The sequence below is a fragment of the Platichthys flesus genome, chromosome 2, assembly GCF_949316205.1.
Source record: "Platichthys flesus chromosome 2, fPlaFle2.1, whole genome shotgun sequence".
Classification (NCBI taxonomy): Eukaryota; Metazoa; Chordata; class Actinopteri; order Pleuronectiformes; family Pleuronectidae; genus Platichthys; species Platichthys flesus.
This window is the reverse complement of record NC_084946.1, coordinates 18,041,909-18,068,883: the sequence shown is the minus strand read 5'-3', so window position 1 is coordinate 18,068,883 and position 26,975 is coordinate 18,041,909. Positions and strand designations below refer to the sequence as shown.

At 43.0% G+C, this 26,975-nt stretch overlaps 2 protein-coding genes across 3 annotated transcripts in view; one reads left to right on the top strand and one right to left on the bottom strand.

Moving 5' to 3' along the window:
• Window positions 1–3,084: 3,084 nt before the first annotated feature.
• LOC133967886 (macrophage-stimulating protein receptor-like) lies at window positions 3,085–17,947 on the bottom strand. 2 transcript variants are annotated; one of them, XM_062403584.1, is made up of 21 exons: window positions 17,793–17,947; window positions 15,790–17,085; window positions 12,909–13,085; window positions 12,671–12,790; window positions 11,978–12,142; window positions 11,717–11,883; window positions 10,856–10,985; window positions 10,603–10,739; window positions 9,439–9,621; window positions 9,216–9,315; window positions 8,781–9,011; window positions 8,531–8,677; window positions 8,286–8,442; window positions 8,020–8,109; window positions 7,197–7,403; window positions 7,037–7,117; window positions 6,762–6,943; window positions 6,508–6,617; window positions 5,257–5,422; window positions 5,041–5,177; window positions 3,085–4,303 (listed from the first exon to the last, which is right to left on the bottom strand). In XM_062403584.1, the coding sequence occupies exons 2-21, from the start codon at window positions 17,005–17,007 to the stop codon at window positions 4,078–4,080; spliced, it is 4,131 nt and encodes a 1,376-aa protein (XP_062259568.1). In that variant the 5' UTR covers window positions 17,008–17,085; window positions 17,793–17,947; the 3' UTR covers window positions 3,085–4,077. The 2 variants fall into 2 exon arrangements, with proteins under 2 accessions (XP_062259568.1, XP_062259576.1); XM_062403592.1 differs by lacking the exon at window positions 8,020–8,109.
• Window positions 17,948–20,362: 2,415 nt separating this feature from the next.
• Window positions 20,363–26,975, top strand: part of uba7 (ubiquitin-like modifier activating enzyme 7) — a 33,575-nt gene continuing 26,962 nt past the window's right edge. The window contains exons 1-15 of the mRNA XM_062403573.1: window positions 20,363–20,554; window positions 20,629–20,797; window positions 21,537–21,671; window positions 21,990–22,096; window positions 22,179–22,269; window positions 22,898–23,024; window positions 23,206–23,303; window positions 23,396–23,545; window positions 24,034–24,198; window positions 24,374–24,478; window positions 24,598–24,678; window positions 25,309–25,464; window positions 25,773–25,938; window positions 26,029–26,225; window positions 26,887–26,951. Coding sequence (XP_062259557.1) covers window positions 20,508–20,554; window positions 20,629–20,797; window positions 21,537–21,671; window positions 21,990–22,096; window positions 22,179–22,269; window positions 22,898–23,024; window positions 23,206–23,303; window positions 23,396–23,545; window positions 24,034–24,198; window positions 24,374–24,478; window positions 24,598–24,678; window positions 25,309–25,464; window positions 25,773–25,938; window positions 26,029–26,225; window positions 26,887–26,951 — 1,859 coding nt within the window. The 5' untranslated portion in view covers window positions 20,363–20,507. The remainder of the gene's footprint in view (window positions 20,555–20,628; window positions 20,798–21,536; window positions 21,672–21,989; window positions 22,097–22,178; window positions 22,270–22,897; window positions 23,025–23,205; window positions 23,304–23,395; window positions 23,546–24,033; window positions 24,199–24,373; window positions 24,479–24,597; window positions 24,679–25,308; window positions 25,465–25,772; window positions 25,939–26,028; window positions 26,226–26,886; window positions 26,952–26,975) is intronic.

The following is a 26,975-nucleotide window of genomic DNA, read 5'->3' as shown; positions in this document are numbered from 1 at the left end:
GTTTTTGAGGTGGGGAGGATTCAGGCCATTATTTTACAGAATGGGAATTGAACATGTTTAACTTAAGAGAAAAAAAAAAATCAAAAACCATGTGAAAGGTTTGAATATGTCTGAAACAAAAATAAAAATAAATATGATTAATAGAAGGATTTCAAGTCCTTTTGTCCATATATTATATTTATGGTCCTAATTCAAGAGAAAATGCCAAAAAGACATAAGAAGTTTAAACAAGATATAAGAGGAAAACCAGACTACGTGCATCACATATGCCATTTGTTTCATTGCGTTCTCATATTTCCTCTCCTCGTCTCCCTCTGCAGATTTTCTCTCACCAACATCTTGAAAACCTGAGACCTTGAGCACTGCTGAAAACCCTCGGACTGCAAACACAGCCCAGTTCAAAACACCTGCAAGGAAAGGTTTGACAACGGTGAATAAAGCAAGTGTGTGTTTTTTTTCTTACTCCTCAGGCCATTTTATACCGAGTGGTGGTGCACTGCAGAACATCTGATGGCATGAAATACAACACAGACCAACACTCACCAAGTGATAGCATAATTTCACGAAGTCACAGGTGAATGCCACACAAACAGCACCAATGGAATATTTAAAGAGAACCATGCAGAGAGGGTTCCTGGTTCGAATCCCAGTTTAGGAGTCTTTTTGTGTGGGTTTTCTCTATCTTTCTCCCACAGTCCAAAGACATGCATATTAGTTTAGACTCCAACTTGGCTGTAGGTGTGAATGTGAAGGTGAACAGTTGTTTGTCTCAATGTGCTGGTGACCAGTGTGGACCCTGCCTTTCATAAGCAGTCTAGATAATGGAAAGATGGATCTCTGTTGACTAGAGATCTCTGAACAACGAATATATAGATTGTATCAACAGCAAATGTTGGGTTTATTTGGTCTTATACCGTTTTAACTCACGTCAGTACGAACACGTGACTCACTCGGCTCAACATTAGGATAAGCCACATTGGCAGCGGTCACGTTTGGCACCTTAAAAGCAGCGACCCATCCATATTTTTCCTGGCTGTAAATAAAGACACGGGTTGTTTAGGTTGCTTTAGTTTTAAACGTTGGCAATGACAGTGATTTTTTGTGCTCTCCCATCTGTTGGGACCACATTTGTCTGAGTGTCTTAGCAGAGAACATTCACTGAAACTGGCTAGTTTCTTTTCCCCCCGTCCAGTTTGTCATGGATCACACAACAGCTGCTGTATTTGCAGTTTCGCAGATTCCAGCCAAGCCCTGCTTCAAAAGCAGGGCAGTGTGAAATGATAGTGTAAAATATTTATAAATATATACACTGGAAGACAACAAAAGGAATTTTAGACCAGAAACTTTAGGGGTCTGCAGCTCAGTGCAGCTATTTCCCCTCACTGCGCTACTGGGTCGGGATGGGGCTCTCGCTCCCCACATCTTTCTCTCTCTGTGCCTAGGATTGTTATGGAGAACCAGGAGTTTCATTGATTGATTGAAAGTTATCAAATATGAATTTGTCCCCATGGAAAAAAACTTTTTTTAAAGGAAATTTTACTGATGAAAGTCCATATGTTTTTTGTGGGAAGTACTACCGAACCAGCAATTGCATAATGTGTCCTTTGGCTCTGGAGGCTTAATCTTAAATCTGAGAAAATAACGCTGAGGTCATCCAGGGTTATCTCAACTTGCATTTTTCACTTGAGTTTCTAGTTTCTACCTTTGCATGTGCCCCTTCTAAGTCCCCTCGCTTGTTGAAATCACAACCAGGAAGGAAAAAATTAACAATAACTCTGGAAAATGTTATAAATGAAAACAAGAGTAAACCTTCATAGTCAAAACAGAACAAAAAAAAAAGTCACAAAGCCGAATCTTTCTTTGTGCAATTCAAATTCTGATTTCAGTCCCCCTGTCTTTGTGTTACGCCAAGTTTTATTTCAAATTAATTAATTTAATCCCAGAAGATGCACTTTCTCACAACAACTGCCTTGTATCTCTTCCTGGATGAGCAGGGAAATCTGTAGAACACTAAACGTTGTATGAATTAAGCTATTCTTTTAATTTTTTTATTTATTAGTTTCCGAGCTTAATGGATAACTTATTTATTTATTCATTTCATTTATTTTGTTTGGGAATAACAATTTGTTTATCCATTCACCGACTTTATAATTCAATTATCAAATGTCTGTTTTCATTTAGGTGCTTTAGTTTAACACCTTATTTGGATGTAGATTGTACCAGAGGCTGCGATAGCAAATACACAGCAAAAGCATTTTCCAAGGTGACACCGGGCAGAAACATAGACTGACTTGTTTTTAACACTTTTGTCATTGTATCTGGGAGCAGTTAGAGGACTTGTCGATTTAAGGCTGATGGGAACATGTCGTGTATTTTTCCCATTGTGAGTTCATGTAAACCTCATTATGCGCATTCATCGTCTAACCCTTCCTCCTCTTCATCATGTCGATAAATATTAATGAATCAGTTGAAACCAGATCTTCAACTAACCAGTAAACATTTACCTGTGTTTGCCTTAAATAAATCCCTTATGGGAATTTTGTGCAAAGCAAAGCATAAGCATCACTTTCTGTTGCACCTTCATCTCCTCTTGCATATTCAAATCCCCAACCTCCATCTGAACACAGCCAGGACTTGTCATCATCACCTTTTTAAAGCCTGAATGCAAGGATTGATTTTTTTTAGATCCATAAAACATTTAAAGACTATAAAAAAATGTTAGATACACAGATTAAGTAGAAACATTCAGTTTTTAGTGCGTGCTGACATATTCAGACCCCTTACTGTGGGTTTCTCCTATCATCCAGCAGGCAGAGAACTGGAGCTGTGCTGCTTCAGACCTGTATCATTGCACTCAGCATCATTTTTCCAGCAGCTTTTATGTGCTGCTTTCATGAAGAACTCCTGTGCCCTCTCTTCCTCCTGTTAACTGCAGTTTTTATAACATGAACACCAACTTAAAAAAAATAAAGTTTAGGAACACAATTTTATGTAGGTGGAACTTTGCTCATCTGCAGCACCTGCATATTTTTTTTCTAGTTATTCAGGATGATGTAAGAAAAAACAAGTCCAGGTAGACATCTCTGCTGTGCTGTGAGCATTAAACCATATTTATGTAGTAAAAAGACAGAATCTCGAACAGACGGAGCGGGGGGGGGGGGGGGGGGGATTGCATGAACCGGTCAACGCAAAAACAAATCTTTTGCTGAATCAAATTGCATAGTCAGTCTGAGAGTAAAAAATAAATCAGTGCATACATCCTAAAATGCTTTGGATCGTCTGAAATCCTGTGGAGATCATTTTGATTAAATGCAGACGAATGTATTGATTGAAGGACTGGATTTGTCCCATTTGCTCAGCAGATGCCTGTAGTTGTGTTGTTGGTGCAACACCTTTGTGTTGAGCTGTGTGCCTTAGCGCAGAGCGTCACTGCTGCACCAACATAAAATGATCTTCAGAAGGAGGAGTTGGTTGCCCTCTAGTGATAATGACAGGTACAGTTGATATCCCTGTATAATTCAATAGGTGCAGAGCAATGGTGTTGCTCTTCATCGAATATGACAATTTCACAGGTGCTCGTACCATTGTAGTTTACATTCTATAGTCTATATCAAGGGATATTATCCATCTTATATCCCTTCATATAGCAGGACAAATATTGAACCCTGAGCACAAGTCAGCATTCATAGACATTTATAAAATATCCTCAAGTAAGCCGACCTGAATCTATTCTATAAATCTGAGAACTAAGGCACGTTACATTCACTTTGTGTCATTCACACTTGTGCTTGCGATTTTCACTACAGAGTAAAAACACTTTCTTCCTCCTGCACAATGTCTTTGCTTTGTGACAAATAAAATGGAACAAAGATGGAGGACTTCCAGTGCTAGCTCATCACGGCTCAAATCCCACTTTGTCGTACCTCGTACCATTGTCTTAAATCAGTAGCCATACCCTCCGCAAGCTCAGGTTGCACATGTTCAACAACCTACGGGACGAAGAAGAATGTCCCTCCTCTTGAATGCTTTCCAACTTTGATTCCAGATCATGTTGAGTCTAATGAGCTCCTGGGACACTTAGCTGGTGGCATGACAGTCTGTGTCAGAGTCTGAGGCCTCGGCCTCGTCTGCAGATTCAGTCATAGAGGGGTAAGGCCTCGGCTGGTTCAAGTTTACATAGTTGACCTTCAGACTTATATAGTGCTCTCCTTCCAGACAGGACAGGATGTGTTGTACTTCTGAAACCAGGCAGCTTGGTCTGCACTCAGGCTCCGGGTCCCAACATGCCAGCATGATTGAATACCTGTGGAATGATAAATGAGAGAATGAGTCAGTGCATGACTATTTAAGCAGGTGTGTAAACTACTGAATGATGGCTGCTTATTACAACAAAGAACTTAAAGGGACAGTTCACCCAGAAAGGAAAATGCACTCATTATCCACTCACACTCAGTGGTCTCAGGGGTAAACAGTGTTGAAGCAGAATGCAAAACAAATGAAGAAATTAGTGGTCAAAGCTTCAGATGCTCATGTGGTGCCACCACAGTGTCCACAAGCCCCAATATCAAATTTGACATGAAACGAGGTCATTTCGGCCTGAAAGTCCACCAGAAGTGGCTAAGCTAGCGGACGATAGCATTTCCGACGGTCCCTGAATGCAGCCACATTTAAGCCAAAACACAATGTTAATGAAGCCGTTTCAAGTCGAATTTGAATTTCAGGGCTTGCAGACACTTGGATGACACCACACAAGCAGTATGGAGGGTTGTTGTGCTTTTTTCTGTTGTTTTAAGTCTAAAGCTTTGGTCACAGATTTCTTCAATTGTATTGGATTCTGCAGCAACACTGTTTACCCCCTAAACTCCTGAAGGGTGGGTCAAGTGTTTTGTGAACTCAACACTTGACCAACCCCTCCATCGGCAGAATATTGAGTAGAATATTCATTTTTATTTCTGGCGGAACTATCCCTTTGAGCGCCAAGAAATATTTATTTTTAGAAGATGTTTTGTGATGATTCTAGTGTGCGGTTGAGATTCTCACAGACTGTCGGGGCAAAACTGGGGCTGTGGAAGCCGTCGTCCCTTCAACAAGTAGTTTGTGATGTCATAGGGGTCCACCTCTGGATACGGGCTGGCCCCTCTGGTCAGCAGCTCCCACAGTAAGACGCCATACGACCACTGGGAAAAAGATAAGCGGTGTCATATACATATGCAAAATATAAAACTTATTCCTGTGGGCATGCATAGGTACACTCACCACATCTGACTTGATCGTGAACTTCTGCGTTTGCAGGCTTTCGATTGCCATCCACTTCACCGGCAGCTTGGCCCGTTTCTGGTCTTGAATGCTGTAGTATTCCTTGTCGTAGATGTCCCTGGCCATGCCGAAATCTGCCACCTTCACTGTGAAGGTCTCATCCAGCCTGAGGGGAGGACACGTCGTGATAAAGGATCTTCAGGTCCACACATACATTAACATTGATTTAGAGAATCAGTGGTGATGAACCATTAGAGATTTGTCATACACTGGTGAGATGCACAGTTCTCAAATTATTTTAAAGAAAGCAAAGAGACATATATTCCCAAAATATCAAACTAAAGCATCATTTGTTTATTCAAATCAAACTAAAATGGCACTGAGTAGAGCTTGTGCCTCTGCCAAGGCCCAACATTCCAATTATAGATAACAGTTCTCTAAATTTGCCAGGTTTTTAAATCAAGATCCTTAAATTATTCTCTGAAAACACTGCAATATCGCAGAAATTGGAATCCGTCCATTTATGGGTGTTTCCCTCACCTATACAGGCTCCTTCCACCAAGTTTTGTGTTAATCTATTTAGTTGTTTTTGTGTAATCTTGCTTACCAACCAACCAACCAACAACTGCTTATCCATATGGGTCCTGGATTGGCTGTTAACCAATCTCAGCCAAACACTGGGCACACCCTGGACAGGTCACCAGGTTATCACAGGGCTGACGTATTGAGCCATTCACCACTCACGCTCACAGTTGCACATAAAGTAAATTTAGAGTGTCCAAGTAACCTAACCCTAATCTGTATTTCCTTGGACTGTGGGAGGAAGCCAGAGTTCACACAAATCCCCCCCACCTCCACACACACACACAAACTTCACACAGAAAGTCTGAACAAGGATTAAAATCAAGAACCTACTTGCTATGAGGTGACAGTGCTCATCCCTGGACCAACATACCGCCCGGCAAAAACTATATCCTGAATGTCGCTATTAAACCAACTATACCAACTTTAGCAAACCAGCCCAAGAGCAAACAGCATGGTTGCTAACATTTCCAAATTGTTCTACTTCTGTAAATCAAGCACTGTACTAGATCAGTGGTGCGATTCACTAACCCACACCTTTAATAGTACAGCTCAGGTGACACATAGACTTAGCTACGTCCGGTAAAAATTGCCTCTTCCAGTCATGACAAAGCCTTTTTTTCATTGGCACGCCGTTAGCCAGTAAATCCATGTGTGATTCACACTCACATGCAGTTACGTGCAGCCAGGTCTCTGTGGACAAACTTCTTCTGAGCTAAATATTCCATCCCCTTGGCAACCTGGAGCCCGAATCCAATCAGGTCTTTCACTGTCGGGTTCTAGTGGAGAGCAGAGAAACAGTCAGAAGAGCTGATTGAGCCAGAGCTCATAGTGTGCAGTTGTAAAAAAAAGAGCCAGATTGACAGAGTTAAAATTCCAAGTCACGATCCCCCTGTTCCAGAAAGCTTCATTGCGTAATTTACCCTTTTCTCAGAACGGATGAAATGACGCACATCCCCATGTTTCATGTACGGGAGCACCACCAGGGGGAGTCCTTCTTTAGGCAGCATGATGCCCATCAGAGACAGTATGTTCGGGTGGTGGAAACCTTTCATGATGATGCCTTCTCTGAGGAACTGATGCACCTCGCCCAAGTCTGTGATCCCTGTTTTTAAAAGAGGCGCCGTTATACAGACAAGTCCACCAGCCCAGAGCTTGTGTATTGATGAATCTCTTTAAGAAATACATATTCACATACTGTTTAATGATTTTACTGCACAGTGGGTCTCCTGCTTTTTGCTGTCTATCAGGTATCCGTGATAAACTGTGCCAAAGTGGCCTGCAGGGAAGGAAAAAGAGGCTGTTATGAAAAGTGCTCTGTGAAAATTTGCGAGAGCGAAAGAAGCCACGAGACGAACCTTTGCCAATGATCTGGCTGTCCTCGATTCTGAGCATGTCAGCGGGGATCAGCACATCTTTGACCTCCTCCAGGAGATCAGCGGCCAGGCTGACCATTGAGATGCTGTCCCGCGGCACCAAAGGGACAGACAGATGATCGTGGCTGGCAGTGTATAATAAACCGTCGAAGGCCCTTCCTCCTGAACCTGTTGTTTGGGAGAGATTGACTGAAAAGAGAAAAAACACCAAAAGTGACGTTATAAAACTGTGAAAATGGAATTTTTGAGTTGATTGATGAATTCTTCCCCTCAAAGACCAATCACTGCTTTTAGGGATTCAAAGAAAGCATGCGACTGAAAGGGACAATTACGATCTGCAAATATTTTACCCTATTTCACCTCCGACAAGGTGGTAATATTTTTGTCAACATTTGTTTTTTTGTCTGTTAGTCTGCAGGATTATGCAAAAGCTGATAGATGGATTTCTATGAAACTTGGCGGAAGGATGCAGTATGGATCAAGGAAGGGGCCCATTTGATTTGAGTGCGGAATCTTGAAATTTCTTTTCACTTTCTTTAACATTGCGAGAATCAAATTTATTTAAGAGAGAATAATTCATGGTTCTTGGGAGTGATATTTATGAGGGAGTGAAATTTGATGAATTAAAATTCAGGATAAAGGGAATTCCAATGTGGTTTAATAAGGGCACTGCTGAGCCTTAGTGGAGATTTGCACTCTACTAAGTAATATTTTAGTTTACTCTTCATTTGTCAGGTCAATTTGTTCCCTGATATAAAAAAAAAGGGATTTTTGGTAAATATATGTGTGGATTCCAATGTCACACCTCGTCTGTAGTCTCCTGTTGGTGAGACATCAGAGTTGCTGCCCACGCGACCTCGTGAAAGCATTGTCGATAAGCGATTCTCAATTTCGGCTGGAAGGACAGATTGTATAGATGAAAATCACTGAACAACAAATGATGAAAAAATATATTTAAAGTCACTGGCATGAGTCACAGTTGGACATGTGAATAAAAAAACAGAGGATAGTACAGAATAGGCATACAGGACATTATGAACTCCTGTTCAAGTCACAATTACAGTGTCTCACCCCTCTTTTTATTCTTCAGATGGATCATCACAATTAATGCAAGGCAAGCACCTACTACCAGCGCACCAATGATGCCCAGCACGATGCCTGCGATCACTGTGTTATTGTCGTCGTACACCACTGTGCCAACATCGTATTCTTCCCCATTTACAAACACCTGCAGTAACAAATTAGTACATTGTTCAATACATAGATTATAATTTTCTTTAATAGTTGATATGGATTAAAGTTTGTTAGTCTCTTACCTTGACGGGTGACCCCTCACTGGGAATAACCAGGCCTTTAGGAATCCGGCACGTCAGCTCATTTAACAGAACCTGAGCGTTGCAGTCCACACCACCTATGGTCATTGAGATCTTCATGCATGCTCCCACCATGTTTAGTTTACTGTGCTGTTAGATTTGTGGAAAAAACAGTTTGAATGTTATAAGATAAGTGGCAAATGGAACTTGATAAGTACAAAGGGAATAAAAGAGAGCGGATGTGTGAACATACATGCAGCGAAACTTCTGTCTCTCCCGGTTTCAGAAGTAATTTCCTGTCATCGTTCTCAAAGGGAATGACTTTGGCATCCGGGTAGTAGTCGAAACGTTTCTTCCAGAGGTTGTTTTTTCCATCCATGTTAATAATAATCACTCCTATGTCAGACTTCTCCTCTGGCATTTCCTCTTCAAGAGCAGGGGCCCAGCACTCCATGTGCGTGGCATCTGCCGTGCCCTTGCAGACCTTGAGTAAATTAAATCATTATTTGATAACATTGTTTGAAATCACAACTAGAGTAACAATTTTGAATCACAGGAAAGCGATACTGAGAAGGAATATGAGAGCATGAATGCTAATTCGTTCTGCAGCTCATGTTGATGATCTTAAGTCTTCCACAAAGATAAAAAAAAAGTTAATGTAAAAAATCTGATCAAAGAGTCAACCTACTTGCTGAAGAGGTTGTATGTTGGGATCTTTTGGAATGAACTGAACCACGGTTGTCTGAGCAGAGTCAAGATTTTGACCTTCTATCACCAGCTTGGAGCCTCTGCAGGTTAATAAATAAACATGACTGACTTCTTCATGTAAAAACACAGTTTGTGTTATCAGGATAATTTGGACACTGAATCTTTTCATAAGAGCCGAGAGCAAAGCATGGTCAGTGTCCTACCTTCTGAAACTGCAGTTAGGATGTGCAGAGGTTATAACCGGGTTTTTCTTGTAGGAGAACCTCTTTGTCGTGGCCACTTGAGACTTGTCGATAACAACTTTGACGGGTACATCCCCGACACCTGCTGCTGCTGCTGCTGTTCGGCAGACGATTGAACACAACGGCCCGTCTCCTTCAAGGGTGCTGCAAGACAAAACACAACACAGGAAATCAAAGGTTCAGTGTTTAGAATTCAGTGACACCTACTGGTGAGGTTGCATGCTGCAGCTGAATACCCCTCACCTCACCCTCCCCTTTCAAACAAGAAAGAGAACCTGTGGAAGCCTTCACTTGTCATAAAAACTCAAAAGGTATTAAGTTTGGCCAGTCTGGGCCACTGTAAAAACATGGCGGCCTCCATACAGAGGACCCGCTCCAGATGTTAATATAAAGTGTTACATATATATAAATGGCCAATTCTAGGGTGAAGAAAACAACAATTTGTACATTTTAGATGAAAATAACACTTGGATTATTTTCTACATTCAATTTCTGCCAATAGATTCCTTCACCTAAATCTTACACACTGAACCTTTAAAGCCTCAAATTAAAGCGCACATCTGAAAACACTGAAGTCAGTCTGTTTTGTGTCAGTTTTCCCCTGTGTGTCTTTGTGAATGAGTGCTGTGGAGAGTGTCTGTGTGAGTGTGTATGTTTTTGTAGGAGTGGTGGTGTTTCCCGCGTCGGGATCTCCAGTCCATTCAGCTCTCTGTGATCTGCTGGGCAGCTCCTCCCGGCCCACGCACGGCCAGTCATCATTCACCAGCTCGCCGCTCACACATCGCCATGTTTTTGTCATCAGCTACCGGTACAGATACTCGGCCGTAGCGTCTGTGCATGCAGTGACTTTTCTGATCCTCGTATTTTCTCCTTTCCTATTATTTCCTACCTGCAAGCACACCACCTGCTATAGTAGCTCTGGATTCGATCACTACTAGTCACCCTTACTCCTGTGCTCTCCAGTCAGCTTGCATCCCTCCTGTCATCTCATTTATTAGATCTATAGATAAACTTTTTTAACTTTCCTCCATGTCTCCTGGGTTCGTGCCTTAGTCACTGGTCCACTCTAAAGTCTGTCACTAACCGAACTTCAGCTTCGAGTTAAAAACCATCGGCGTTGCTCACCTCTGAATGTGACACTTGTTGTTATCCAAGAAGACTTCTCTCTGCGTCCCTGAGTTAAGATATCGGCCCGTCAGTGTCACCTCTGTTCCTCCAAACACTGGCCCATAGTCAGGTCGGATTTCTGTTATGCTTGGTTCCTTAAGAGACAGACGTGAAATACACTCCTATTACAATCTAACGTTGCAATCAATTCCAAAAGGTAGTTTGACAAGATGATGTGATACACTGTCTCATAAAAAAATAAAACTCTCACCACAAAAGAGAAACCAGGCATCTGAGCTGTGCCTTCGATTGAGTATCGGCCCTTCACTTCCCCCTCGTGCACTTCCAGAGTGATGTTTAGGTTCTGGTTTGGTGTATTTTCCTGAATCTTGCATACAAGCCTGTGTTCAGGACAGGAGGAAGGAAAATGGTGTTGAGGAAAGGAGCTTGTCAGTCAGAAATGAAAAGCAGCAAATGAACACAAGTTACCACACAACCATCAAAATTTGGAACTGCAAAAAATCTTTAGTGCACGTAATTGATTCTCCTCTGAGACCTGGAACAATTATGTTTTTGAATTCTTTTAGAGAAAAGTCAGAACTTTACGCTGCTGTACTTTGATTTTAAAGCCACTTTTTAAACACGTATGCTCTTTTTCCTCCTCTCCTAAATCTATATATAAAGCCAAATTATCTGATTGCATCCAGCATGTAACTTCAACGATTTAACGCTCCTGATGAAATGGTTTTAGAAAGTTCTCTATCTCAAGTGACATCAAACATAATTTATTTAAAATGCATCATCACCAAAAAGTGTATATAAATATTGTCAAATATATTACTTAAGTTATCGTGTTTTTGAAACGGATGATGCTCTAATTTCAGGACGATACAAAGTGCCTTGTGTGTGATTGTTTTGCCCAGAGGTCGACTAAATGGCAGCAGTTGTTATTTATACCAGAAAAAACGTGACGGCTTAGTGCTCAGTGCTTGAATGAAGGGAAAACTGATGAATAGTCAAGACCACTTAGTGCAGGTTAACTTGTTTCCCTGTATCAAATCTTCCCCAGAACCTCTATTGTAATACTGAGAAGATAAACTGTGTGGCATCGAGTGATATCTGTATTACTCACACTTCACGGCTGCTCCTTAATGGCAGGATAGTACACGTGTTTCCAGAGCCCACTGTGATGATGTGGGTTTTGTTGCTGACGTGGGCCGGTTTCTGAGAGGACTGAAACTCCCAACCACACAAGGTCACTTCTGTCTCGCCACCAACAGGTGCCATTTTAGGGAAAAACTGGACGAAGGGTTAACATCCAGATTAGAACAGTGTCACACTATGAACCATCGTGTCTAAAGTTCATGCGTTAGCTTTGACCAGTTACAGTTACCTCTGTTATGATGGGCACACAAGTGTTCCACTGCGATTCACACTCCTGCTGCCTCGAGCATGTTCCTGAACACCAGCCACAGTTCATGAAGTGCGGAGCCGTCAGGCACTCGGAGCAGGTCATAAAGTGAGCGCACCCGGGTCCTGCAGAGGGCACCCGGAACATCTTGATGAAGGAGAGAGGAAGACGAGGGTGAGGTGAGGCAGAGTTACCAGAGTAAAAAACATTCATATGACTAAAAAATCACAAGTAGAGCGCACACCTCCGACAAGGTCCAAAAGTGCCCATAGAAAACCAATGTTTAAAACTGCTAGATTAAGTTTTTTATTGAAACCTCACCAATCTGCACATATTTATAATTATAAGTCCCCTAAACATGCCTGATTTGTTTATATCAATATCACAGACAGTACAGTATATAAAGACGTGAGTCAGGGACCTTGATTACGCGGCTCTACACCACCATCACTCAAACAAATCATACAAATTAAATATAAAAATCAAGTTCGGACAGTGAACCATGTTTTCATTTCCTATTTTCGACCTGAGCAAAAAATCTAAACTACGAATAACAACCCGTTATTCACAGTCCAACTGACAATAAAACTAGCAAAACAACATCAAACGCACAGGGGGAAAACATGGCATACTTGTCAGGGGTAGAGGGCAGCACCTGCAATTCATAAAACTTACCTTATTTCCAACGAGAAAAAGCAGCGAATCGTTTTGGTACAAAGATGCTGCCCTGGATACTGCAGTCTCTCCCAGAGAAAAGTTGGCATAAACAATAGGCCTGTACGTGTTGAGAATCACCTGGGGAGTATAAATTATGAAAATATTCTATTGTAACTTTGGATTTCAAAAGGTTCACTTAAAGGAGAAATGATATGAAATAATGACAGCACTGTTTTATTGTGAGACTTCTAGTCACCTGCAGGATCCGGCCGTCTGAGGTACCCAAATGGCCCAGCGTGTGATTTCCAATCGTGGTGACAAGGACGGCGGTGAACAGGACCTCCTTCATCTGACCGTTGAAGAGGTCTACTCGGTAGTGCGGACTGGACACCAGCGTGGGCATGGCGGTGCATGTGTGATTTCCTTGGGAGCTCTGGACAAGTGGATAAAACGTGTTAGCACTCAGTCAGCAACAGGAATCCAAGTAATTTGGATTCCAATGTCAACATTCTCCTGCCTATATCTGCCTCCATCAGCTCTGGACTCCTTCCTAGCAGATGAAGCATATTTAAATGCATAGCCCGGGGAGTGACTGGAAGCGCCGGGGGGGGGGGGGGGGGGGGGGGGCAGAGAGGAAGTGCTCCCGCCTCACCTCCTCTCATTAGAACGAGCTGTGAGAGACACAAGGTCATAAAACAGCAGTGACTCCAGTTCCGTCTGTTCCACATGGTGCCGGTTTCTCAATGCAGATTTTCCACTACAGACACATTAAACAGTACATGACGGAAGTGTGTGGACAATTGATAGAGCAGGTGTCACACCGGTTCATACAAAATAAATTGTTTAAAAAAGAAACAAGAATGTCACTCAGTAGAGCACAAACCTCCACCAAGGCCAAAGAGTCCTCTTAAATGAAAACAGCCACATTACGTTTCTCAGCTACACGCTGGTGGTCGTTACAGGATTCTAGAACTTATTGATACCGTGCAGCAGCTGGAGAGAAAACCACACCCCACATGAAACCTCATTTAAATCCACAAGACCCACTTTTTCATTTGGATACGCACAGAGCTGCAGACACTCATCAACCCTCTGAGATTCTGTGAGCAATCGGAGAAAATGTTGAAAACACCCTATCTTCCAATATTAAAGACAGACAAAAAGTAATTTGGGATCCGCCCAATGATCCGCATCTGCACCGAAATGTAATAGATCCTTCTCTGACAGAAACCCAGTCCTATCACGAAGATTTACGTTTTTGCATAATGGTGCTAACTATCACAGAAGGATTGCCCTTAGTAGTGTGCAAACTAACACCACGGCCCAACAGTCCCCTTTGGGTGTCACATCCCAATTCACTAGATCCAGATTTTTATTTGAATTTGCACCAAATGGCACAAACTCATAAATATCAGTCCCCTGTACATGCCTGATTCTCTACATCAATATTACAGACTGTACATAAAGATGACATGACATCTCCCCCAAAAGTGAAGCCAAATCCCATTAAAGTCTAAATTCAATGGTGTCCCTCCAGTAATTATTGTGTAATTGTGCTTAATAACAGAAATAACACAAACTAAGAATAAAACATAAGTAAAAGTAGAGATGGGATAAACCAGCCGTACATACTTCCATTCTAAAGCAATTTAGATGACTTGCCCATGTTTGCTTCACACTATTTTAAATTTCCATCCAGTGTTCTACTCTTGAATATATGTGGAATCCAAGTTTTTTTTTATCCCGCACATCCAGTTATAGAAAAATGACTGTTTCGAGATTGTTACCTCAGTGACGTCTTCCATGTTTTTTCCTATTTGCTCATCAAGTTACAATGCGTAAAAGCCAGGCACAGTATAACCCATGTTCCTCCCTGTGAAATTCCTTTTCTTTTTATCAGTTGGATTTATAACTTGTGTTTGTTGGCCCACATTCCTGTAGGTGCACACATGGCTGTCAAAGCTCAAAGGACACCGTCTGAACTCCTAGACGGAAACATCTTACCACATCTTTGGTTACGAGCCAGAGAAGGTTTGAGGACCTAATCTTTTGTGGTTCCTTTACTTTCCTTTAATCTTTCTTCACTGGTAGTATATTAGCTACAACCTGTGACCGGGATCAAGTAATACAAAATTAAAAAAAACAGCAAGTGCAAGATTTAATCTTCACTGAGTCTTTTATCTTGAAATGCAAATCTCAAAAAGCTAACTCTTATCAAATCTAAGGTTAGGGTAATGATAATAGTGAGTGGGAAGCAGTTACCACCCATTTCATTGTGAAACTTAACAGAGCTGAGAAATGGCGTGGCAATGTGTAGGTCACACATCTGACTCATCCACCTCTCCCAGTTTTCTGAATTGGCCGTCTTTCTCTCTCTGTCTCTCTCATTCAGACACACACACACACACACACACACACACACACACCGACACAGCGACACAAAGCTGTGACTCGATGACTTCAGATGACCATAACCCTAACATAAACCCAAATCTAATCTACTGCTGGTAGACATTAATAAGTGCGGCGGAACATACAAGGGATATTCTCCATCTTGTCCTATGTTCTAAAATTGGACAGGGATCAGTTTAAAAAGGCATAGAGGTAATGATGTCCGGTAGCAGGTAACTTAAATTGTGCAGAAGACCTTCAAATGTACCAAAGCATATTCACCATCTTATGATATTTTCTAAAAGCAATTAACCTAACCTGACCTTAAAACTTATCTTCACCTTAACCTTTAATGATTTATATATGGGAACTAGATTTTTGTCCCCCTAAGGAAGACAAGTCCTCCTTAAATTACTGCGTGAACAGTTTTCGGTCTTAGTAATACCTGGTCACACATACACAAACACACTGCCATTCATCAGAGCTGCACACAATGTTCCAGCAGGAGTCAGGATTTATGCACCGACTTCACTGTCATGTATTACGTACAATCTCTTATTTCCCAAGACAATATTAAACCTTGAGCTTAATCATAAACTATAGTTACAATCCCAGGTGACTGTATTTACACAGTGTGTGTCTGTCACTTCCTGTCTGGACGCAGTTGGACCTTTGCACTGTGTCTCTACTCTGGTGACAGCACAAACACACAAACACACACACCCACAGAAAAAAGAGACACTCACCTCATGTGGGCAGCTCTCGCACGGCTGGAAGTGGCAGAGGCCTCTGGACAGCTGCTCTGAGCCTGACTTGCAGCAGGCCTCCACGCCCAGCTCAATCGCCTGGTTCACTTGGGCAATAGGAAAAGCACACAGGGCTGAGTTTTTTTGTGGCTCGCCATGCTCATTGACCTCTGAGAACACCCCGTACAGAATATCCTCTTTAATGCCCACGTTCATCTCCCCGGCCAAGTCCTTTCCCACTCGCCCAAAGTGGGCCGCCTGAAGCCCGTTGTACAATATGTCCTTCAAAGCCCCTCTCCGCCTCCTCCTGCGCTTGGGGAAGTAGCGACACTCCAGGACCACCTCTCTGTACATCCACACCTCCGGGATTAATATTGGGATTCGTCCCAGTCGAGTCTGAAACCGTGAATCGCTCTTAAAAGGATTTTCTCTCTGCACGGACAGGAAGTAGACGAAGTCCTTGGTAGAAAAGCTGTAGATGTTATTAATCCTGTAAGAGTCCTGTAGACTGGGGAGCACTGTCAGACCTTTCATGACCATATGAAAGCCATCCTCAGTCGAGAGTGGCCTCACCACTGATATCGACCTCCTGGGATACCGCTGGGCCACTTTGCTGTCCACGGAAGCTGCGACGAAGAAAAGACACGTGGAAGACTCTGACACGATGCTGACTCTGGTGCCAATTGGACTTGCCAGACAGTCAGGACAGTAAGCTGGAGAGTTTTCCTCTTTTTTGAATAAACACTTAGGCTCCGGCTTTGAGGCAACAATGTTATCAATGTCAATGAAGTGACAGATGCCATGCTGAGTGCTCCCACAGATGTACAAGTATGGCAACAAATATTCAGCAGGATCCAGAAGCAGCACCTCATTGTCTGTATCCACTGGATCCCCGGGGTCTGTTTCGATGTCACACCCATGACAGGTGTCACACTCTGGGCTACCAACGGGTCCAGTTCTCACCTCCCATAGTTTCTCCATAGAATAGTTCACTGCCTCGATGACATTCCGGGATCCAACGTACACATCCGGCTGATGTCCTTCCCAGTGCACCACTATGTTCTGTATGGGTTCGGCGGTTTGGAAGTGGGGGAGGGAGTACTTTACAGTGAAATCAACCAGCCTGCGTGGGGTCGTAGGGCATGTGTGCTGTCCCGAGGCGATCTGTGTTTGTATGATCCATGTGCATACTGTCAGCAAGGCGGCCCAAGTGACCATCTCCACGTCCCAGTCCACTGTGATCGACCGCTACCTGCGAGACACTTTAATCCGCGAGAACATTCTGGGTCAGGAGCTCTGTGAGGGGAGACAAGACCAGGAATGTTGAGATTTCTCAGGCGGAGCAGCAACATTTGATTCTCGCATTGGTCAGAGTCTGTGGACGTGAACACTGTAAATATTTTTGCTTGTTTAAACAAGAATACGGCGTAAGGAAGTGGGGGGAAAGAGGAAGAGAATGCTGTTTTATTGGCACCAGGGTGGATTTTTTTGGGGTTAAGCATCTACAATCTTTAGATATATGAGACTTGATCCGCAGACATGGGGCATAGCTGTGAAACTATAAAAGCAGTAGAGACAGTGGAAACATAAGTTGGTGCAGTGTCAGTCAGAGAAATCTACTGTGGGCAAGACATGACATGCTGCAACTTGTGAGGCAATTATGGAACTGTTCAGGACCCTAGAGCCATGCAACAGATAAACACAGAAAAATACAACTAAGCCTAGCAATGGAAATAATAATAAATAATAATAACAAAGATATCAAAATCAATGGGTAGCACTATTGCAAAGACTTCAGTATGTAACTATGTATCTGGCATATGTAGCAGCTCTATGAAGGGAAGACATTAAACTTAAGGGTTTAGTTAAAAAAATCAAATCTCATGCTAACTAAAGTAAAAGTGTGCTGATGATTTCTGAAGTTTGAGTCATTCGTTAACGTGGACCGAACCACACACCCCACACCCCACCCACTCCAAGACATGGAAATAAATAAACCTTACCACTTTGTGATGGTGTCAGAGTGTTGTTTAAAATGGCTCCAACTGTCCCACAGTGAGAATTCTTATCCAGACCAAACCTCCTGCTGTTCTGAGACCTCTCTCTCTCTCTCTCTCTCTCTCTCTCTCTCTCTCTCTCTGGCCCACCTCTGTGTACTCACCTGACAGAGCTGGAGAGTCACTGGTCCAGAGTTTACACTGGCCCTGAACCACAAGTCAGCACCGACAATTCTGACGCGTGAATGGAGACCGGATGTTACAAGCTGCTTCAAAATTAAAGCACATCAGGGCACGTGGTGGGAACGCAGAGAAGACAATCGGCGCTCTCAGCGAAAAGTAGGATCGATTTAAATTAGAGTGGAACATGAAAGACTCTAAAGAGAACACGAGAGAAAATAGGGCAAATTTGAAACAATGAATACAGCGAAAGAGCAATGAAATGAAAGCAAGCAAAAGCTTTAGAAAGTACATGCGTGTAGAGATTTATTTTGAAAGGTAAAAACCGGACGCTCTGGGGTCCTTCCCACTGACTTGATTGTGATTTTTGGGGGCAGACGAACCCAAACCGCGCCCGCAACTAGGAAGTGGGAGAGAGTTGCGAAACCTGACAAGCTCATATGTATTCGGATGGTTTCCTCCCCAGGAGTCGGATCGTGTTGTATCTTCCACATCCGACATCACAGATTCAGATTCTGTGGAAAAAACCTTAAAAAAAAACAGTATCTGTTCCTTCCTTCTTCCTGCGCCTGTGGGATTTCTGCCAGGGCTGCATTGCATTCACATGAGAACTGACGTTAGTCTTCAAATAAAGCCAACTTCAACAAGGACGCTATGAGAGGAATGTGTTCACTCTGCCAGCAGAACAACCTCTGCTATGTGTCCTTTAAATATAATAAAGACAACAACTAATGACATTCTTCAGTCGAACCCTGCTGCATACTGACAAACTGAACCTTACAATAAATTTGCCTTTTTATCCCCACACAATCATCACTGGCAGAGAGAGAGAGAGTGTGTGAGTGTGTTGGACAAGTTCTGCAGAAGACCTGAAACTGCAGGAGAAACTTGTTTTGATTGGAGCTGGATAAGGACAGGATGGATAGAGGCCGAATGACTGAACAAACAAAGTGTGTGAAGGACATGACATCCCGTGTTTCTGTGTGTCCCTGTGTAAATCACATACCTGACTCATGTGGTAGAGAACAAATAACACGCATCACTTCCCTGCAGCTGGTTTGGTCAATGACACTCTGAGACTCTCCCGAGAAATGACTGAGATTTAATTCCCACGGCAGGTTTTGAAACACACTGCCATACATTGGGTTGTTACAGGTTTGCATAGAGACTGCTTCAATTATGATTAGTTCTCAATTTTTGCCGTAATGATTATACCCACAGTATGACTAATTCTTCATATGGGTAAATGATTGTCCACTATTTTTAAGTCACTCGATCTAAATCAATGATTGGCTAGAAAATTGTTTGTTATTATTGAAAACGTTGTGTAACTGTATTGCATGACGGAGTTCCAGTAACAAGTTTTGAAGTGTGTATATACAGGGAGTTCAAAATATTTCTGTTTCATTTTGAGTTGTACAGTATTCAGCATGATGCCGTGCAAGGGATTTTTACTAGAGCAACATCATTCAGGCCCAAATACACCTTATTTTGTGCATGCAGAGGTTGAGAGTGGCTGACAGGATACCAGATCAGAACAGATAGGGAGATTACAACCATAACATGATAGTGAGCGCGGGTTCCTGTTTAGCCCCTGAATTAGTCTCTTCCACATCCGCGCAGCACAGATCTCACTGCCTCCACTTGATGTCTAATGATGAATCACTTCTGGTCACTAAAAAGCAGCAGGAACGCGGCGGTCTGAATGGGGGCGGGACTTCACTCTGCACCAGACTGAAATCTAACAATGACTTACACATGAAGCAATAACAAGGTGTATCTTTGTTATTGTCACCATGGAAATGGTAAGGGATACCTTCCAGGCATGCTTTGTGAGATATTCAAATAATCATACCTCCACCTTGGAGGTTATGTCTTCATCCCTGTTTGTATGTTTGTTAGTAAGATAACAAAAAACCCACTGGACAGATTACCATGAAACCTGGTGGAGGGATGTGGTATGGGTCAGGAGAGAACCAATAAGATTTTTTTTATAAATTGCATAATGGACTTTGATTGGCTCCCAAAGGGGCGTCGATATGTGATACTTGATCAAAGCTTTGTCTGAAACTCAGATTTAAAGTAAGTACTGAGAAACTAAAGCCTTCCAGCAGATTAATGCGAGAAAAATCTTCTTCTGTCAAACTGCGCAGAGGAATTTCACACTGCAACATCCAATTAAAGGAACAATAAGCTTTTTCCTATTGAGCTAATCAATACTTCCAAGATAAAAAATCTTCCAGTTCAAATTTCTAACTGGCACCTTTTAAAAACAGGGCTGAGGTCACAACTTGGTGCCTGCACAATCCCGAGTCTCCCTCTGGTGGCCGATCCAGAAACTGCATTTTGACGCAGAGGCAAACCTTTTCAAAGATTCGAGAGAAACGAAAGTGAAATCCTCTTTCATTGAAAACGGTCAGTGTATGTCTGTTCCTGTTGTGTTCGGTTTCACTTGGTCAGTACTGTCGGTAGCCTTCAGCTTGCCTCTCACTTCAGACTGCACAGGTCATATTGGAGCCTCGCGACTTCCAGTACAGCAACATGTCAGGAGTCGGGGAAATCGATGAGGGATTCTACTCCAGGCAGCTGTAAGTACCACAGACTAATACTTGTGTTGAACTGCGTGGCCCACCGACATGCACTGTCTCTGTCACCTGCACAGGTATGTTCTGGGTCATGACGCCATGCAGCGGATGGCCACAACCAACGTCCTCATAGCAGGCATGAGGGGACTGGGAGTGGAAGTGGCCAAGAACGTGATTCTGTCCGGAGTGAAGTCTGTCACTGTCCAGGACGAGGGAGACACCGAGTGGACAGACCTGTCCTCCCAGGTACTGACCCTGGGATCTGTTAAATCATAACATATATGAACGCAAGACACTTAACATAGACCAGTGATGTCCACACCGTATTATACTAGAGGAAGCCATCAGTTTATTCAACAATCTGCCTCGACCGGTTGGGGTGAGAGGAGAGAAATGGGGGGGAGGGGGGTGGAATGGTGGGGGGAAAGAGAGGAGAGAGAGAGAGATAGATAGAGAGAGAGAGGGGGGGGGGGGGGGGAGGGAGGGAAAGAGAGAGACCAGTACAGTCATATCATTTGGAAGCTGTCAGACTGGTTGTTGTAATGAAAAAAATTGTAGTGTCATATCCTGATGATGTCATCAATTTATTTTTCCAAATGTTTTATATTATTTGCTTGTCTTTTTAAAATGCTGTCGGATTCAGGATGACTTTATGACAACAATAATATAACTTTATTGCTTAATAATACTACCTCAATGTTTCAGTTTTACTTCAGATGCTACATAAGTAATGAAACAGTTGTTTACATGTACCATATTGCCCATCATGAATGCTTATAACCTAGTTTTACATGTGAGACAGATATGCATGGAGTATAGTGGTAATTGTGAATAATTTCTTATAAGGAAATTAAGTAAATTTTGTAAAAATGTACCTATCACTCAACTTGTAATTGGGAGTTTGATGCTTCATTCTGGGAAACAGTTGTTGACTAGATTAAAGGTGGGAGATTCACACCGTGTCAATGATTTATTTTCCCACCAGTTCTTCCTGAAGGAGTCCAACATTGGTCAGAACCGAGCCAAGTGTTCCCTAAAACAGCTTTCAGCCCTAAACCCCCACGTGCACGTGTCAGCCCACACTGCACCACTGGATGAGGAGCTGCTTCTACAGTTTCAGGTACTTGACGAAATAGTGCATCATGTTGGAACCCTAAATATGAGCCTTTGTTTGTGTTATCAATTTCTGATATGATTTTTCACCCCCCCCAAAAACGCTCTGTAAACTAGTTTCAAAGTCCATCTGCTCCTGCTGCTAGTGATAATCTCCCACTCAGGGTGAGCACAGAGAAATATCCCCCCCTCAGCCAATGAATGTGAAAACAGCCTTCCAGGGTCAAACTGTGCACGTCCACCAATTTGCACATCGGAGGCCAAACATTCAGGTAACATACAACCACCACAACACACTGAGTGGAGACAGCCTGTTGTGTTTCAGGTGGTGGTCCTCACTGACTCCTCACTGGATGCTCAGAAACGCTTTGGCGAGCTCTGCCATTCACGTGGAGTAAAGTTCATCGTGGCAGACACCAAAGGACTGTGTGGGTAAGTGTTCAGGACAAACTGTCAAACGTGGATTGGATGCACGGGGGAAATGAAAGTGAAAACCTTGTGGTTTAAAATGCAGGCAGCTATTCTGTGACTTCGGGGAGGAGTTTGAGGTCTTGGACCAGAATGGAGCGATGCCTGAATCCGCAATGATACAGAGCGTCTCCAAGGTAAAGTCTTTCATCTGGATAATTAAGGTATATTTCAAGGCCCTGTTCAGACCTGGTGTTTACATCCGTCCTGAGAGATCCAATCACAAGTGGACCGTGTTACGTACGTCTGTTCACACAGCCTGAACGTGTCTTCTGTGACCTCTCGTGATTGGATCTCACTTCTCCACTCTATATGCAAATAAACATGCATGTACTTTCTGTTTAGGAAGAACAAATCATTTTGTTTTCAATCCAGTCTGAGTTTACACATGTGTCCGTTATCACTGTGTGTTTGTGTGTGTGTGTTGGGGTCGGCATGAGTGAGGGAGCAAGAGAGATGGAGAGGTAGAGAGAGAAAGGTGTCAGAGGGGGCTGAATGAACGAGGATGGAAGAAAAGTATAATTCATTAAGTGGTGATCTGTGTTGATTTGGATACAAATAAGTTAATTTACGGGAAAAACAGAGAGTACATGTTCAAACCTGTACTTAGTACTGGCCACGTCACTGAAGACGGATGTTAACACCAGGTCTGAACACCTGTCTCTGACCTGAAAGTTAAATGAGGCCTAACTTTTAACTAAGGTGATGTAAATTAGTATATTTGTAAATTTAAATGTATGGTTATAAATGCTGTTTTTATCTTAGAGTAATCCTGGAGTGGTCTGCACAGACGAAAAACACATGTTTGCTGCTGGCACTAAAGTTTATTTCTCAGACGTCCAAGGCATGACGGAGCTCCACAGCATCGGCCCAGTGGAGATCACAGTCCAAGGTTAGTCATTTCATCGGCAGTTTCTTTCCTCTGCTTGCAACACACAGGCTGGTCACGAGCCACGCCCAAGTCTCACACATGACATTTGACATTTTAAACCTCTCCTGTGACCATCCAAGGAGAATTTAAATGATTTATCGCACTGTTGGCTGAAAACGGTTTACGTTGCCTTCATCAACAGGCCCTTACTCCTTCAGCATTGGTGACACTTCAGCCTTTTCTGAATATGAACGGGGTGGAGTAGTGACTGAGATTAAACAGCCCTGCATATTACATTTTGTAAGTATCAACATTTAGTCTGAACCTTCTTGAGTCCTCTTTTGGAAAGACAGTGATGACACTCAGTAAAATCTCTCCAAAATGAATTTCAGAAACCACTGAGTGAGGCTCTCTTTGATTTTGAACTCCTGAACATGAATGACTACGGAAAAGAAGCCAGGCATAAGACGCTGCACTTGGCTTTCCAAGCTCTCCACAGCTTTGTGAAGAAAGAACAACGTCTGCCTCATACTCGGTGTCAGGTCAGTGAAGGATCGACGACGTTCGACTAAGTTTACAAAAAAAGTTTTATTATTAGTTAAAATCATTGTTCCCCAAAATCAATCAAATTTCACACACCCATAGATATCAAGGTCCTAAACATGCCTGATTTTCTTTCATCAAGACCCATGACTTTTCTTTTCCTATTAGAAATCAGTGAAGATGTTGAAAAAGGCCATAGCTTACACTGTTAAAGGACATAAATCCTGGACCCCTCCCCCCCCTGAGAACTGCACCAACATTTAATGGGTTGTTCCCTGACCCATAAAATATCCTTCCACCAAGTTTTATGGTAATCCAATAAGTATTTCTTGTGTAATCTAATCTACAAACCAACCAAGAAACTAACAAACATGAACTCCTGGGCCGATGTAACAAGTTGTATGTTGAGTTGAAATAAAATCTGTAAAATGGACAGACTCTTTACCGTATTATTTTTACTCGGTTGTTGTGGCTCAACCCTGTATAGTCAGATGCAGATGTCCTGGTTGCCACGGTGAGAGAGCTGAACGCAGTGGCACAGCTGGAACAGCTGGATGAGGCTGCCGTGCGAAACCTGTCCTACACAGCCCGGGGTGACCTGGCCCCTCTCAGCGCTTTCATTGGAGGCCTCGCTGCACAGGAAGTCATTAAGGTGAGGTCACAGGTCAATGCACGTAACATAGTTTCCTCTTTTGGGTTCTGATGAAGCCTGTTCACACTGCGTCTCTTAACACGTTAAATAAATATATGAGATACTGTGTGTTGGAGGTGTGTATAAAGTGGCTGATTGTACTTTGCTCTGTGCACTCGCTGTAATGTACCTGCAGGCATGTAGCGGGAAATTTACGCCTCTTCAGCAGTGGCTATATTTTGATGCACTGGAGTGCCTCCCTCAAGAGGAGAGTCAACCGGCAGAGAGCTTCTTTTCCGCAGTACGTAAAGAGAGTCCTCCATTTCAACGTTTCACATGTGGGAAGCAGGAGCAGTCAGTCAGATCGACCTGAGGCCTATCTGCCTCTAATCCAACTGCTCTTGTGTTTGTCTCTGACAGAGAGGCACACGGTACGATGGGCAGATTGCCGTGTTTGGATCGGTGTACCAGGAGAAGCTTGAGAGGCAGAAGTATTTCCTGGTGAGGCCCGGTGGTCAGAGTCGTCCATCAGGGGGCGCTGTCTCTCTGTGCTGTAAATCAGGGGCCTCCGGCTGTGTATGCTTTTGATCTTGTCTGGTGTTAATGCTGGCAGATGCAGGAAACGGGGCTGTGATTCAGGTGGCATTTCCTGCCAGCGTTGACCTCTGGGTGTGCAGGGGCCGAGCAACAGTGCAGAGTCCTTTCCCTGTTTCCTCCCACACTGTTATTTTTAGTGTTGTTTACTGCCTGTGTGTATGTGTGTGTGTGAGTGTGTGTGTGTGTGTGTTTACCACTGTAAAAACGGCACACTAAGCATCAGGCAGTGTCATTAACAGGACTAAATTAATTTACAGTATTCTAAGTATTCAGTATTCAACATTTTGACAAGTGGTAACATTGGCTGACATTTATTTGCACCATCCAATTCATTTTAAATTTTATTTAGTATGGCACCAACTCACAATACACATAATCTCCTACATTTTCAAAATAAGATGAGGACATTACATTATTATGAAGAAACCCAACAGTAAACACTTATTGACTGTAGAGAGAAGAGACTCAAAACTGTTATTATCTGACCAGTTAAACCTTTATTTTGATCCTCCCTCTATCTTGTCTCATTCCAAGGTCGGAGCTGGTGCTATTGGCTGTGAGCTTCTCAAAAACTTTGCCCTCATGGGGCTCGGCGCAGGAGAAAAAGGCCAAATCACCGTAACGGACATGGACTTCATAGAAAGATCAAACTTGAATCGCCAGTTCCTGTTCAGGTCCGAGGATATTGGGGTGAGAAAACTCACAGTATCAGTGTGTCACAGTCTCCTCCATGTTCCTGAGGAATCCATCAAAGCTCACTGGCTCTTGTTGGATCTGGTTGAGGGGAAAAGTCGGAGTTTCTACTGGTGGGACAGACTTGGGGTGCCGCTATTCAAATAACATGTGTCCAACAACATAAGAAAGATACTATATGAGTTATTAACGTCCATTTTGGCTGATTTTGCCGATTCCTTGGAAACGTTTCACAGAAATATAGATAGAACAACATTTTGCTCTGATATCACCTGCGTTGCTCACATACATTATCTCCCACACAGAAACCAAAATCGGATGTTGCAGCCAAAGCAGTGCGAGAGATAAACCCACGGATGAGAATCACAGCTCACCAGAATCGCCTGGACACTGACAGTGAAGAGGTGTATGGGTACGACTTCTTCATGGGTCTCGACGGAGTGGCGGCAGCCCTCGATAACTGGGAAGCCAGTGAGGAACTCTTACCCTGTCTCCAGTATTCACTATTCATTTTAGAAATACATGTCGGACTGCAAGCACTGATGTCCCTCTGCTCCACAGGGGTCTATCTCGACGGACGCTGCGTTCAACATCAGAAGCCGTTACTGGAGGGAGGAACTCAGGGAAGCGCCGGTAATACTCAGGTGGTGTTGCCTCACCTGACAAAGTCTTATGGACCTGCCCAGTCCAGTTCCAATGGTGCCATCCCACTCTGCACGCTCAAGAACTTCCCTCACCGCATCGAGCACACTCTTCAGGTGGGATGTTCACAAATATCCATTAAGTAGTTTTGAAGATACTAAACTTTAAACAAATGTCAGAGGTGGCACTGGAGTAAATACCATGAATCAGTGGCAGATCTAGGATTTTAACAAATCGGGGGAGGGTGGGCTTTAAAGGGCCACAATTTACACAGAGGGGTAAATTATATGTCCACCACTCATGCACAGTTCTCAATAGGGTGCACATTTAAGTCCTTCCACTATTCAGGTGTACATATGTGTTCACACATGCACGTCCTCCGGAGAAGGACGAAGGGAGTTCAGTGCATGTGTGAATGCAGCTTAAGTGACGACCTGGAGCCAGTGCCCCCTGGACCAGGTCCTGGATCCGCCCCTGCCATGAATGTTTAATGGAAGGAGATCAGAGAGTTAAGTGATGGCCCAGCTGACCAACTTAACAACGTTGGCATGTATACAGTCAGGTAGTGTAGCTAAAGAATGATCAGAATTGAATTGAGACCTGTAAGAGAATCACAAACTATCCAAGTTTTATCACAGGTTTTCTTGTGACACAGTGTGTTGTTATTATTATCATTATAAAGTGTGATGTGTATCCATCTGACCGATCGTAATTACAATAGTTCCATGCATTTTTTCACAATTTCTTTACACTAACTTTGCTGTGTAATTCCTTCAGTGGGCCAGAGACCAGTTTGAAGGATTGTTCAAACAAACACCTGAAAATGTGAATCTCTTCCTGAGGTAAGACCTGACCTCATGGGATTT